General features: G+C 39.1%; 1 protein-coding gene across 1 annotated transcript; it reads right to left on the bottom strand.

Moving 5' to 3' along the window:
* Window positions 1–10: 10 nt before the first annotated feature.
* LOC122766591 (complement factor I-like) lies at window positions 11–7226 on the bottom strand. The gene is made up of 17 exons (XM_044021578.1): window positions 7041–7226; window positions 6277–6455; window positions 6012–6189; window positions 5859–5922; window positions 5605–5770; window positions 4744–4943; window positions 4539–4646; window positions 4304–4426; window positions 3959–3994; window positions 3847–3867; window positions 3594–3736; window positions 2670–2773; window positions 1990–2094; window positions 1733–1908; window positions 733–834; window positions 478–626; window positions 11–290 (listed from the first exon to the last, which is right to left on the bottom strand). Exons 1-17 carry the CDS (start codon window positions 7086–7088, stop codon window positions 222–224), a joined length of 1971 nt encoding a protein of 656 aa, XP_043877513.1. The 5' UTR covers window positions 7089–7226; the 3' UTR covers window positions 11–221.
* Window positions 7227–14601: the final 7375 nt, after the last annotated feature.

Below are 14601 nucleotides of genomic sequence, written 5' to 3'. Positions count from 1 at the left end.
ACTCCGGCCATTTATGGTCTATTCAATCAATCGATCAAACTTTATTTATACGGCACAATTTCATACAAAGTCAAAGTGCGTCACAAGAATATAACATAATTAAAGCTGTGAAAATGTGACATTTCTTTCTCTAAATTAGCGAGCGATCACTAAAAAAAACCCCAAAAACAACAGCGCTCGATCCACCGACGCATGATCCGGTCCGTATTTTGCAGACAACATCAGGAGTTGAACTTGGTCACTGCTGCCCAGCCCGTGTGACTCCTGATCCACTCAAAGAAATACGCGACCTGTCAGAAATAAAAGGATAAAACAACTGAATATAGAGATGTAATTAATCTATACTTAAAATAAGTTTTATTTTCCTTTAATTAGTGTAAACATTACATATGTGTATATATGTAAATATATACATATGTATACATATATATATATACTAGAGTTTCTTGAGCAGTGTAGATTTTAGTTGTGCATTACTTGTGTGTAAACTCCCGGTGATCCCGCCTGACCACATTTATCTCCCCAGCTGACGACGCCCCACAGGTAGGACACGCCCTGTTCGTCCTCACACACCAGCGGACCGCCGCTGTCTCCCTGACACGAGTCCACACTCCCGTCCAGATCACCTGTCACGTGGTGCACGTGTACGTTAATGTCTGTTACGTAGCGTTCTGTTAGAAACGCTCACACACTCTCACACATCCACACTCACACTTACGCGTCCACACTCACCCGCACACATCATTCCCGGTTTAAAGCGATCTTCGTAGAATCTCTGACAGTTGCCGATGATGGAGACGTTCGCCCAGAGCAACACCTGAGCGGCTCGGCCGCCTGGACACAAGACATCAGTGATCGAGTGACTCAAAAACACCTTCTTACTTTTCTGTCAAAACACTAACAAGTAATAAGGGTACAGTAAAAAGTCATTTGCCAATTTGTGTTTCAACTCACTGCAATCATTGTAAAAAAAATTGTTTTGATATATATATAATTAAGAAATTACAACTACAAAACAATATTCTCCACAGAAACAATTGTAACACATGCCTGTGGGGATCAAAAGAATTTACAATTTTTTTTTACTATATGTTGTAAATATGTTTTATGTTTAAAAACAGGATCAATATGTGATCCACAAAATTTAACAATTCTTTCCCTTTTCTGTTACAAAAATTATTTTCAAAGAAAACTGCTGTAATTAAGAAATTATAATCACACAAACAATAAAGTACTTACTATGTTCACAAAAATATGACTTACAACATTTACTATTACAAGAAATGACTAGCTATATCACTATGTTTTTTTTACAAAAATAATTATATTATGATTAAGAAATGATAACTACAAAGCAATGTTGGGGTTTAAAATAAATAAATAGAAATAGTCGTAAATAGTAGTAGTAAAACATTGTTACTATGTTAACGAAAACATGACTTACGTGATCAATTTTTTTTTACTAATATAAGAAATAACCTGCATTTAAAAAAATGTTTTTACTACGTTTTTACAAAAACATGTAACTACGTTCAAAACCACGATCAAAATCTTTTTTTAAATAAATCAATAATTGTCACACAAATATTCTATAATTCAGAAATTATAACTGATAAACAATACGGTATCAGTTACGTCAGTTACGGTAAAAAATGATTTGACCAAAAGTTTCCTGAGCAAAACGTAGAATTCTGATAACATAGACCCGGAGGCAGGAGGTAAATGTACGTACTCGCGGTTCGTCCCCAGCCCGAGATGCTGCAGGTGTGGTTGGGCTGGAAAAGCTGCGTGGACCAGGGGACGCACACGGCGCTGATGGCCGGGTTGTGGGTGAAACACTCGTCCTTGAAAGGAAGCTTCTTCATCTTCACCAGAGCGATGTCGTTCTCATACGTGTTCGCGTTGTACCTGCATTTCAGTCGTAAAGTTAGCCTGCACTCGCCGCGTTAGCGCCAAATCCGTGGACGCAGGAAAACGACAGAGTCGTACCTCGGGTGGATGATGATTTCCTCGACGGGAACCACGTCCGTCGTGTCCTGAACCCCAAACTTTTTCCAGAGAGAAAACTTGACCTTGAACACAGACGGGTTCGTTCTAGAACAGAGAAGAGAGAGAAGCTGCTAACGCTAGCTCGTCCACCCTTACTGTGATCGACGTCTCTGTGTGAACTTAAAATACAAAAAAATGACACCAAGTCCGTCATAAAACGTTAACAAAAACATGCTAACAGAAAAAAATGACTGTTATACAAAGAGCACCTGACTGTGACATCACCACAAATATGAAATATTACTGAAACATGCGATGAAGCAGAATACACGTTAAAAACATCGCAAAAAACACGTTTAAGACGTCACCAAAAATATACGCTAAAAAAAGTACATTCAAATTATTAATTTATTCTTAAAAAAACGTGTTACTAAAAATAAACTCTCTTTTTTTTCTTTTACAAATTTACTTAATAAATTTAATAATACAAAAATTCAAAATCCAAAAATGGATCAAAAACCGCGTTAAGTTGCCAAACATTGCACATTTTAAAAAAAAGCTTGACACAAACTAACTCGCAAATCAACATTCCGTCAGATGTCGGGACCCCCGACGTTTGGTTATCGTTTCTCTGAAGACGACAATGTGCGGCTACTGCTGATAACATTAAGCTAACATACCTGACGCAGTGTGCGGCAGTGATTACCCAGCAGCCCCCGATGTACGCTCCTCCACAGTTGATCGCCTGATATTCCTGAAGAGCAATCTGCCACTGGATCTGAGTCTGCGCGTGTGCACACACACGCGCACACACGCACACACACACACACACACACACACAGTGTGTCACTCACAAATTCTGCTAAAATCTTAGCTAGCTCCTTGTATTTCCGGTCAGATGTCATTAAGGCGGAGCTTTTCAAGGTAACTTTAGTGATTAAACCCCGACATCGATCGAAAACATTGACATTGACTTTTAGTAGTTGTGTTAAGCCCCGCCCCACACTACAGGATAACTGACCAGATTTCAGCCCCGGATTTGAAACTGTTTTGAACAGATGATCGTGAAGTGTGAGGCATTTTAACATATTGTGTAACGTTATATGACTTATGTGATCAATACATTTTCAAAAAGTTTTGTTCCATTTTTTCAAGAAATTGCATTATACATTTTTATACTATATGATGTTAAAAGTGAAAAAAGTAATTTTTTTAACAAAAAAATGTGAACAAATTTTTAATACAGATTTTTTTTTACTAAAATAAATGACTTTTAGAAAAAAAATTTTTTGTTACAAAATATACTAAATAACTTTATAACTACAAAGCAATATTGTAGTTAGAACTTTTTTTTACTATGTTAACAAAAAGATGAGTTCTATGATAAAAAAATGGACAAAAATTTTGCTAATTTTTTTTACATTGTACATTTTTTTACAATATGTTGCTACAAAAAAAAATCAGTTACAGTTTCACCGCTTAATTTGGTGGTAAATTTGCAGTTGTCGTGAGACCACGCAACAAGACAGCGGTTTAAATTGTTGCACAGCTCCGAGTGTCCACACACTAAAGTTTGAACACGCCCATGTTTCTGAGCGACTGACCGGTTTGGCTGGGACTCCTCCCACCACCCTCTTCACTCGCCCGCCTGCCACTCGCTCCTCCATGATTTCGTCGTCCACCGTGGTGGCGTTAGGAATCCCACACTGAAACTTTGACTCCATGTGAACCCTGTTCTTTCTGACCTCTACGCACACACACAGACACGCGCACGCACACACACACACACACACACACAGGTTTCCATCAAACACTGTTGAGGATCAGATTTAAGTCGGTGTTTTTTTTTTGACATACCGTTCTTGGGAGAGATGTACTCTGAAATAAAAATAAAAATAAAGAAACATGGATGTCATGATTATCACCTGTTATGTCGTCATTATAATCATCATCATCATCATCATCATACCTGGCGTCGTGAGTCGCCTCAGTCCTGTCTCTGATTCTGCAGAAAAAACGTGTTTTTATTCACTCTCCCACACCAAAGGCCATAGAGAAAATCAGTGATTTTAGCGCAGAGGGACACAGGAGCTGCTGGTCTACTGCTGCCTCGTGTGGTCACATTGTGTCACTCACGTCAATCTGAACGAAGGATTTCAAACGACGAATTTTGCAAAATAAGACATTAGAACTTAGTGATGGAGGCAGCAGTGGATCAACAGCTCCTGTGTGTGTGACGTTAACATCGCTGGTTTTCTCTGTGGGCTTTGGTGTGGGAGAGTGAGTGCTTTACATAGAAGTGTGTGAATCTCACTTTTCGTGGATTCGCGTTTGACCGATTCGTCCTCGCCGTCCAGACAGTCCAACTGTCCGTCAAGGAGTGCATCGCTGTGGACACACACACCTGTCTTACAGCGCAACGCTCCATTCCTGCAACCTACACACACAAGGGATTCACACAGTGTGGGTGTGTATGTGGGTGGGTGTGTGGGTGTGTGTGTGGGTGTGTGTGTTGGTGTGTGTGTGCTGGTGTGTGTGCGCGTGTTTACTTTTGCAGCACATTTCGTCGCTGCGGTCGCCGCAGTCGTCCTCGCCGTCACACGTCCTGTTTGCCGTCACACGTTTGCCGTTAGCGCAGGTGAAGCTGCAGTCTGACTCTGAAATACAAGGCGGAGGGGGTGGGGTCTGGCGTCGTCATGGCTACACAACACACGACAACCAACGGAAAGAAAACGGGCATTAGCGGACTCTCACCTGGACGCGCCTGTGTCTCGTAACACGTCACCGTGGCGACGGTTTGTCCGACCGTGGCCTTGTTGGAGATCTCACACTCGGCCAGGGAATTCTCGTAACCTTGGCAACGGAAGCTCACGCAGCTGCCGGGCAACTGCTTGTTGGGATTGGTTCTGTTTGCCACGGAAGCGAATGAGACTTGATGAGCCGTTGCGGCGCCGCTGGACAAAACAACAAAGCTATATTATTTATTATATTATATATATTATGTCTTACACAAATGGCCTTCAGGCCCAGAAAAAAATGCCGTAAAAATCTCTGCCAAAGCAAATTTTGTGCTACCTGTTCATGAAAATGCGTTACTTATTAATTTTCTTATTGCCAAAACCTTGTTGCTTTTACCTCAAATATTTATATCGCGACATTTTACTCACCAGTAACGCCGACTCATCATCTTAAACGTCACATTGAGCGCCACCGTTGACCTTGCTTAGCTCACGTTATGAGAAATATCCGACTTTCCGAACTTCAGCTCCAGTGTCAGCCAATCATGTCACACTTAAGAGCTAGAGCTAGCGAGCTAGCTAGAACACAACACACCCCAAACACAAATGTTCACAAATTTCCATATTAGCATTACTGTAGCGACATTAGCATCTCTTGCTACGTAGTTAGCCATAACAGACGGAGCTTTGCTAACCCCCAAACCACTATAAATAAAATAAATTAAGAATAAAAAGCGCGTCTTTTAAAATATAAACATCAATCAAAATGTCAACCGTAAAAATCTCTGCCAAAGCAAATATGCGTATCATCGGCTGTGGCGCCCCCTTGAGCGGAAAGAAAAAAAACAAACAAAAAGTTGAATAAAAATGAGCTCACAGTTCGTTTCCGTGCTCTTTACAGACGATGTTAGCGGCCGCCATGTTCCAGGTCTGCGCACAAACCAGGAGGTCCTCGCCTCCCTGTGAGCTCTTACTGTCGGGAAGGAAGACTCTGACCAATCCAGTGTCTGAGTCAATCGAACTCTTGAACTTTGGAACGCTCTCTGCGTAAAAGACAGATAACGTTACGTCAAAAATACAGATCTTTTATATCGTAAAATACTGCGCTAAAGGTGCTAAAACAATATTGACCTATGCAGTTTTCACCAAAGTGCGACATGATGGGTTTCCTCAGCCGACAGGACACCGCCATCACCTGGAGTTTAAAAACAAACAACAAAACAATTATGGAAAACAAGAATATTCACAGTGGATATGTAAATTTTGTTTGTACGAAGTTCGGACCTGACAGAACGAGCGATAGGTTCTGTGATCGCGTCCACAAACTGGAGCCACGTCGTCCATGTCACACATGTAGGGAAGCTTACAGGAGCACTGTCCGTTGATGCAGCGTTCCCACGGGGGACAGAACACCAGGTCACATGACTCACGAGTCTGTGTGCAGGCAGGGGGCGACAGTGAGCTACGGAAATCGTTAAAAAACAAAAAGGTCAAAGATAACGTTAAGAATAATGCAGGTCATATCAAAGCAAGGCAGACGACAACCTACTTCTCGTCCACGCACTCACGTGGACCCGGAGATTTCGGCGTCTTCTGCGCCGTGGGGTCAGGACTGGAGACCTCTGGGGGCGGGGCCAAGGTTGGCAGTGGAATCGGAAACTGTGGTTTTTGTGGTTTCTGTGATTTCTGCTCGAGCGGTGCCGGGTTCTCGTAACCCGATAGTTCCCACTGAAACAGCCGTTACCGATAAATTCCGTTATGGGCCATTTTTTGTTTTTACTTTTTTTCTATGTCGTAAAGAGGTGAGTGGATGTGAATTTTGCGTTATGTTTGCAAACTTTGAAAGATAATAATAATAATTTTTTCGCATCTCCCTCAGAACTAAAAATCAACCGATTAGCAAACACGATATTCTGCGTGAACAATTAGCTAATGCTAACATTAGCGTAATCGTGCTTGTTAGCTTTAATTCGGCTGCCATGGACCGATCTTGCACTTAATCTTTAGCTAAATGTTTTCAACTGGGCTTTAGGCGAGCCTTAGCTAATGTTGTTTTCTGTCAATTAAGAAAACAACATTCACTAGCTTGAGCGTCAAGCTAGTGAGCTAGTGAGACCAACACACCCCAAACACAAAGTTTACACTTTAGCGACATTAGCACATCTTACTATGTAGTCAGGCATAACAGAGGGAGCTTTGCTAACCTCCGAACCTGCCGTACGTTCGTACGTTTACCAGTATTTCTGCCACGCTGTGTTTATTTAGCGATAACAAAACACGACAAACAAACAAACAAACAAAGGTTTTACTCACGGCGTGAACGACGAGGAGAAAAACCAGAGAAACTCCGACGGATCTCATGTTTCCTTCAGTTCCGCTTCTTCTTCTTAACGGAAATATTTTAAAACATTAAAACATATATATTTGAAAGATTGACAGCTGCAGTTGTAGACAGACGACCTGTCCTTCTGTGATGGGAGGAGTCTAACTGGCCACCTGATATGTCCTCCGTCCCCTCTGATGTCATCAATCAATCAATCTGTCAATCATTAACTTGTCTCATCAGTGTGACCTGATGAGTCGGCAGAAAATATGTCAGGAAATGACAGTGATTTCAGTTAACACACACACACACACACACACACACACGGGGGTCATGTGGGCATCTCTGTGGTGCACTTTTGTCCACTGAAGGGTCCTTGTTACGCAGCTGATAAATCAATGTCCCAGTGTCTCAGTTCATGGGGACGTTTGTCAATTACAGTCAAATGTTTTTGGACTTGTCCGGTCACATTTAAGAGCAATGAATTGTGGGAAAGAGCACAGCATCACCGCATGACCCTCGGACAGACACGTTAATGATCGACTGTGTATCAATAAAAGACAATTTCAGAATCAATATGTACTTAACATGAAACTCTGACTCAGACCAGGTTCGGGGACACTCGATATCGGTATTATTTGGAAATAAAATGGGAAAATAACCAAACTGGGAAAATCACTGAAACATGAAAACTCATGATGTCACAAACAAAACAAAACACTGTTCTCGTCTCATATGACTGGAAACTGGGTTTCCCCACACGTTCACGTGACCACGAATGCAACATCCAGTAAACAAACATTCAGTCAACATGAGTGTGTGTGTGTGTCTGTGCGTGACTGGACATGTTGACAATGAAAACACTAAAATACATCGTAATAATATCAAAAATAACAAAAACTCAGGATATACAGTACTGTGCAAAGGTTTTAGGCCACCATTAGATTTGTTGTTTTAGCAATGCTATAACGACAATAGAGGATAATTATTTCAATTTCACTTTACTGGAACACATCCAGAAAACACTGTATGTATGCAGTTTTTTGTTGTCATGTATATTCTGACACGATAAAAGGCGTCTCAACTTTATTGCTGATAATCTTACAGATAAATTCACGTAAAAATTTTAAAACACACAAGAGTTTTGCTTGTCAATCACCAGAAACAACATAAACCTGATGATGCTGTGGGTTAAACGCCACACACAAGAGTTTATTATATGCTGCCCTCTAGTGGTCAGAAAGTGTAATCACATCCATATATCAATAACATGAACAATGTTGAATTTTCAGCATTATTCTAATAAATAATTGCACAAATAAAAACATGGAGAAATAAATTTAAAAAAAATCTAGTACTTAATTCTAAATAATATGTATATATGTATCACAGAAACACAGATTTTTTGTTTATTGTATTTTTTTAATTAAGCAAAATAACAAAATATGTAATTTGTGAATTTGCAACATTATTTTTAAATAAACATTTTTTTAAAGACATTTTCATTTTTTAAGTATAAGAAGTTCTGCAGAGCTAAAAGTTGCATTCAACAAACTTCTTTTTGTCTATTTCATTCATAATATTCACAAAGATGAAAAACTGTAAAATCTTACTTTTCCAACTGTTTTTGTGCTGAATGGGTGTATTTTTCCTTAAATTCACGTAAACAACAGAATAATGAACAATGAATTAACGACAGAAGCAGAAAAGCAGAGCGAGGAGAGTCAAAGATGAAGTCGATTCATTTATTTGGTTGGAGAAACTTCAGATTATCTTCACATCAATAATAAATGAGAATTCAATAAAAGCAAAGATCAGATTAAACTAAACAATAAAGTAAAGATCAAAGTTGCCAGTTGGGAAACATGCGGAGAAAAAAACACAACTTTATTTCACAACAAAACATTTTTTTTGTCGGAGTGTTATTGTCGTACAGCGTTAGCCGTGTCTAAGCTAGCTGGAGGTGAACGTGTAAATGGAAGATCGGAGGTTTGCGTTCGAACAAAGCTTCGGCTCCCGAAAGAAAGAAGTTATGACTTTGCCCTTTTTACGAACGACAGAAAATGTAAAACCACGACAACGTGACGAAAAACCCCAGTAAAACTAGCTTGAACTAAAAGAAGCTACGCGGACATCGCGGGGAAGAGCGACGAGTTTCTCTCTGTTGCTTTTTGGTCTTGATCGTTTCAACTGAAACACATCTCTATTTAATACACTCCTGTCTTCCTCTCAGTAAAAGTAAATTCAAAATCTTCGTCAAATCCCTGCGTTATCAATTGAAGCAAAAAAGCAGCACACATGTAGCTGCAAATAAACAAACTGCCCGTACTGACCCCAGTGGCAACAGAAAGAGCCGCCTGCAGGTGTGTACTTACACAGAGACAACTGACAACCTTTCGCTGGAGGATAAATTGAAAACGTTGCCCGACTCGTTCAAGTTTCGTCAAGCGACTTTCACCCCTCTGTCGCCTGAAGTGATTGTCAGTTTACTGCAAATTACTGCAACACAAAAGAAAGAAGACGAGCTGACCGTGGCGGGAGAGTTACTTGCCCTGTGCTGAGTCATGGTCCTGAGGGGACCAATTACAGTTGATTATAATAAAGACATTTTTATTTATAAGCACCTTTTAAGACACTCAGGGACACTTCACAGAATAAGTAAGACAGTTGTTGAGGTCTGTGTCACCTTGAGGTCCGACTACATGTCTAGAATGGTGGATGTCTCTGTACCATGACTTGGAATTTAAGTAATTTTAGACCGATATGATGAATTAAGTTGGATTAAATCTTCACATTATTTAAATAAAGATGTTATGGTGTTGGTATTTTACCTATACATTATTTTAATCTATCCTGTCGCGTGTGGTTTAAGGAAATACAGTGTGAAATGAAAGTATTATTCATACCAGCTTTAACAAATATTCACTCCTAAAACAAATACTAGCTTCAACAAAGTAACATGAATGAAGTTTACGTTCAAGCATACAGTTATACAGTAGGAGTATAAACAACACCAGGCAACTATAAATAGCCTCTGAGCTACTTTTTGTTTATATGCCAACTTCCTTTTGAAATCACTGGACGGATAAAAATGTAAAATCCTATACGATCCAAAAAATCCTATATATCACATACTTCCCTATGCACAGACTGTAAAAACTGAGTTTAGCCATGTTGTGGAGCTGTTTATTTCTGCTTTATGGGAGAAGGATATTTATATTAACAGTTGGAGAATTATGTCTTTCAAACAGTGTCATAGTGGTTGTTGGTGGTTACAGCAAAAAACTAAAGTCTATGATTAGGGGTGGGGATATATCGACGTTCTTCCTGTTTTCTTCAGTTAGACATTGCTAGATCTGTATCGCTGTCTTGCAATATATAGTTGATGATCAAAAAATAAAGGTATCGCGATGATATCGGTACCGTATCGTGAGGTACCCTATTATTGATTCATCCTAGTCCTATAAACACACATGAGTTTTCATTAGTATAATATTTGGTCCAATATTTATTGTATGATTGTATCTCTGTATTTTGTTTCAGTCGTTGAAGGAGACGTCGCAGGGTAACCCCTTCTCGCGGGTGTGGTGGTACAGGCCGTTCCAGTACTTTGAGGAGAACGTCAGCGGCATCGTCCCGCGCAACTATCAGCTGCCATTTTCGTGGCGAGGCTTGAACTGGAGCCGCGGCGTAAAGTACAGCAGACTGGACCTTCAGTGACTCGGGACTCGGGACATCCATAAGTGCTGTTTTTTGTTTTGTTTTCTTTAAAAAAAAAAGAAAACCCACAGAGAAGATGGCACTGTTCTTTTGTAGCGCTGTCCTTTCACCTCTCGTAACAGACACATCCACGTCCAAAAGGGTAAATGGGTAGCACTGTGACCCACCTAGTATTTTTTGTTTTGTTTGTCCTTTTTTGTGTATGTACAGAGTTCTTTTTTCTTTTCTCGTCATCATTTTCTCTTTTTGTAGTATTTGTCAGAGAAGTAAATTATATTTGTTTTGTGTCTTTTCCTCTTTGTGGGCACAGTTTCTGCTTCTGTAGCAGATCTATGAAGCATTTCATCAGACTACATGTTTTGACTGTAAGGACTCAAAAACCTTTTCTTCCTCTTCACTAGGCATGGGACGATACGAACATTTCATATACCTTACATTTAGGTACAAACTATTATTATTATTATTATTATTATTATTATTACTGTTGTTCTTTCTTTGCGTCACAAATGGGGGTTACATACTTCCAAAATAACATGGTCATAAAATGACTGGAAAGGTTCTACTCAATCACAAGGACTGTATGTCGTCGTCAAACTAAGTGTTTTCAAGTTTTGCAGTTTTGCCCGTTTGCGATTTATCCCTAAAATGATAATTAATCGCAATCGGCTAATTGCGATTAAGTGACGCACGACAAACTCGTATATCGTCCCATCCCTACTCAGCACAAAACCATACTGTCTTCATGTTCTTAAAACATTTTTTTAGCGCTAGTCATGTCAACGTCCATCGCTTCTTTGATAACCAAAAATGCCATAATGCTATTTTTTGAATAGCAAAATTACTTTTTGTAAAACTGTTTCTTGCTAAAAAACAAAGTCAACGGTGCAAAAAAAAACAAACAAAAAACAAACTAGAAGATAACTTTTCTAAGTATGTCAAACTTTATTTTTCAAATGCAAAAATGATGTCCGATTAAAAAAAAAAAAAGATTTTTTAGATTTTTACCTTTTCAAGATTGATATCTGAGAGCATAAGAATCTAATGTGGTGTAACCCGATTCCAGTGCCTTTATTAGCTTGATTGTAAAACAGTTCAAGTAACTAATATGTGTCTTGTTTCTTGTTGTCGTGGGTGTGAACACGCCACGGAAACCAGTTTGTACTTAGTTAACAGTCTAATTCCCATGAATGTAAAAAAAACAAAACAAACAACCAACAACTACGCCAGCCTTAGCAGAAGATTGGTCTTCCCAAAATGAAGTGCAGTGAGTGAAATGTACCGTTATTTATTGATGCTTAATGATGTCAGTTTGTGCTTAGTTGGATACAGCTGTTCAAATAGATGAAAAAAAATTGACTGTTAATTAATTTTTATGTCCGTAAAATTTCATTTTAACCACCAGACATGTTTAAACCCTGGTCATTGACACCTCCCTGTTTTTTTTGTTTTTTTTAACCTGCTCAAATGTCACTGCCTGTTTGGAAATGTATGTATTGGATGTGTATGTATTTGGAAATACCTCCAAGGTGCAAGTTATTCTGGACCTGAGCTTGAAATGTGTATTGTTGTTGCTTAGGAGATGAGGAGTCCTGATTTGTTCCCCACATTAGACCCCAGTTTGGATCAGAATTGGCCCCCAGTAGTGGGGAGGGGGGGGTTAAAAATGGCGAAAAACAGAAGCTTCAGACAAAGTTTCTGTGCGGAAAATCTGTTATATCTTGCACTAAATGAAGCCACTACCTTTTTAAAGACGGCGTACAAATCCTCTCCAGTGTGATAACAAGCGTTCAACATGGAACTTGAATGTGGGGAACAAAGTGAAGAAGCATGAAAGCACAGAGCTGGTGATTTATGCTTTTTTTTTTTTTTTACTTTGGCCGTTTCGTGCAAAAGCATTTTCAAAAAAAGTGCGTCTCTATTGATTACCTTTAAAATCACGTCCTTGTTTACTTTTTACTTTGCTTTTCGTTGTGTAACTGTGAATGAACTGTAAAGAATAAGTATTACGCAAGTTCATGGGGAAAAAATACATTTAACTCATTGTTTTTACTTTTAATTTCAAATTAAACATAAGCTTTTTTGAAAGAAAATGAGATTTACTCCCCCTACTATGTGTTTTAATGGTGCGTACCATTTACATCGGTAGTCGGGACTGCTGCGTTCCTGTTGAGAAATACTACAAAGCTAAATCTGACCTGTGGGAGCAATGGGGAACTTGGAAAGTCCAACTTCCGACTACAACTGTAGCGCACTATAACTTTGTAAAGACTGGTATGTGTGCAGAACGTGATGATAAACTGATCATTGTATGTAAATTCGGCATCACCTGAGTTAGCAACCCATCCGAAATACACACATCTGTGCAAATGTAGGGGGAAAAGTTTAAAAAAAATACACAGCCCTGAAGCACATCAGTCCATGGCCATAGATCTATTTTGAATGACAATGATGTTACCATGCTTTGTCGGGGGGAAAAAAAACCTCAAAAGGTTAGTTTCTCTATAAATGTCCAAATTATGTTGTAAGGGTTGTTTTTGGAGGCCATTTTGGTGTTGGTTCGTTAAGAGTGTAATTGTGTCAGTGTAATTTGTTTTACAGAGTAAACAACTCAAGACTTGCGAGCTTCGAGACTTTCGTTAAAACTTCCCCCAAGAGCGAAGGAATTGAGCTTGCAACCGGGGGGATCGTTGGTTCAAATCCTGCAGATAAGTGCTTGTATGTGGACACCACTGGTGATGGGTTTAACGCACAAACGAGGTGGATTTCACTATCACAACTTGGCGTGTGCACAAAAATTAACGTACAGTTGTGAAATAAAAACGTGAATAAAGCACAAAATCCGCATCATTTTTATTTCTATGCATTGGGAGTGCTGCACATTATTCTAAATTAAAACATGAAGAAAAATGTATCCATTTTTTAACTACTTTGCAGAAAATGAAGGCAAATGTATAATTGGCAGTGTATGCGTTTTTCTTTACAAACTGAAATATTTATTGTATAAACTGAAAAATCTTTAGGATTTAGCAGTCCTTAACTAATATTTAGTTGTATAACCTCTGTTTCTGCAACTTCTTCACATCTGTGGTGCATGGAGTCGAGGGATTCACAGGAATGCTAAATCCTAAAGATTTTTCAGTTTGTACAATAAATATTTCAGTTTGTAAAGAAAAACGCTGCATACACTGCTATTTTTTTGAACAACTGATTATTCATTTTCTGTAAAGTAGTTAAAAATGGATACATTTTTCTTCAGGTTTTCATTTAGAATATAATGTGCAGTGTTTCCAATGCGTCAAAATAAAAATTATTATAAGGATTTTCTGCTTTATTCACGTCCTTAAACACACTGCTGTTATTTTGAACACTGATTCTTGGCCTCACCCCTCAAAAAATGTCATCAGAAGAGATTGTTGTGCGTTATTTTTCTGCAACAGTTTCCTGTAACTTGTCGATGTTTTAAGCCGCACTGTCCCTTCACAGGAGGTCACGAGCGTCTGAAGCCTCCAGATTATATTCCTCTACATCATGGATGACTCTTCATCACTCATCTACCATGCAAATGGGATTTCGGACAGATGCTACCAGTGAAGGTGAGTAAGGTCTATAGGGCAACCAGTTAAAGATTTCCCTATTTATTTAATTTTTCCGTTTTAGTCATGAATTGGGAATGCTGAGTCATAATTCCCAACTATTCTTTCCGTGTTTTTGGGGTCACTTTTCCCTACATTAATTTATATAGCAACTCGTTTATTTAGTGGTGCCTTTGATCTGAACTGTGGGAGGAGTTAGTGACAAATGGAGGAAAACTCAATTTGCTGACTCATCATT

Source organism: Solea senegalensis, linkage group LG3 (assembly GCF_019176455.1).
Source record: "Solea senegalensis isolate Sse05_10M linkage group LG3, IFAPA_SoseM_1, whole genome shotgun sequence".
Classification (NCBI taxonomy): domain Eukaryota; kingdom Metazoa; phylum Chordata; class Actinopteri; order Pleuronectiformes; family Soleidae; genus Solea; species Solea senegalensis.
The sequence above is the reverse complement of the archived record's forward strand: the minus strand, read 5'-3'. Positions and strand labels throughout refer to the sequence as shown.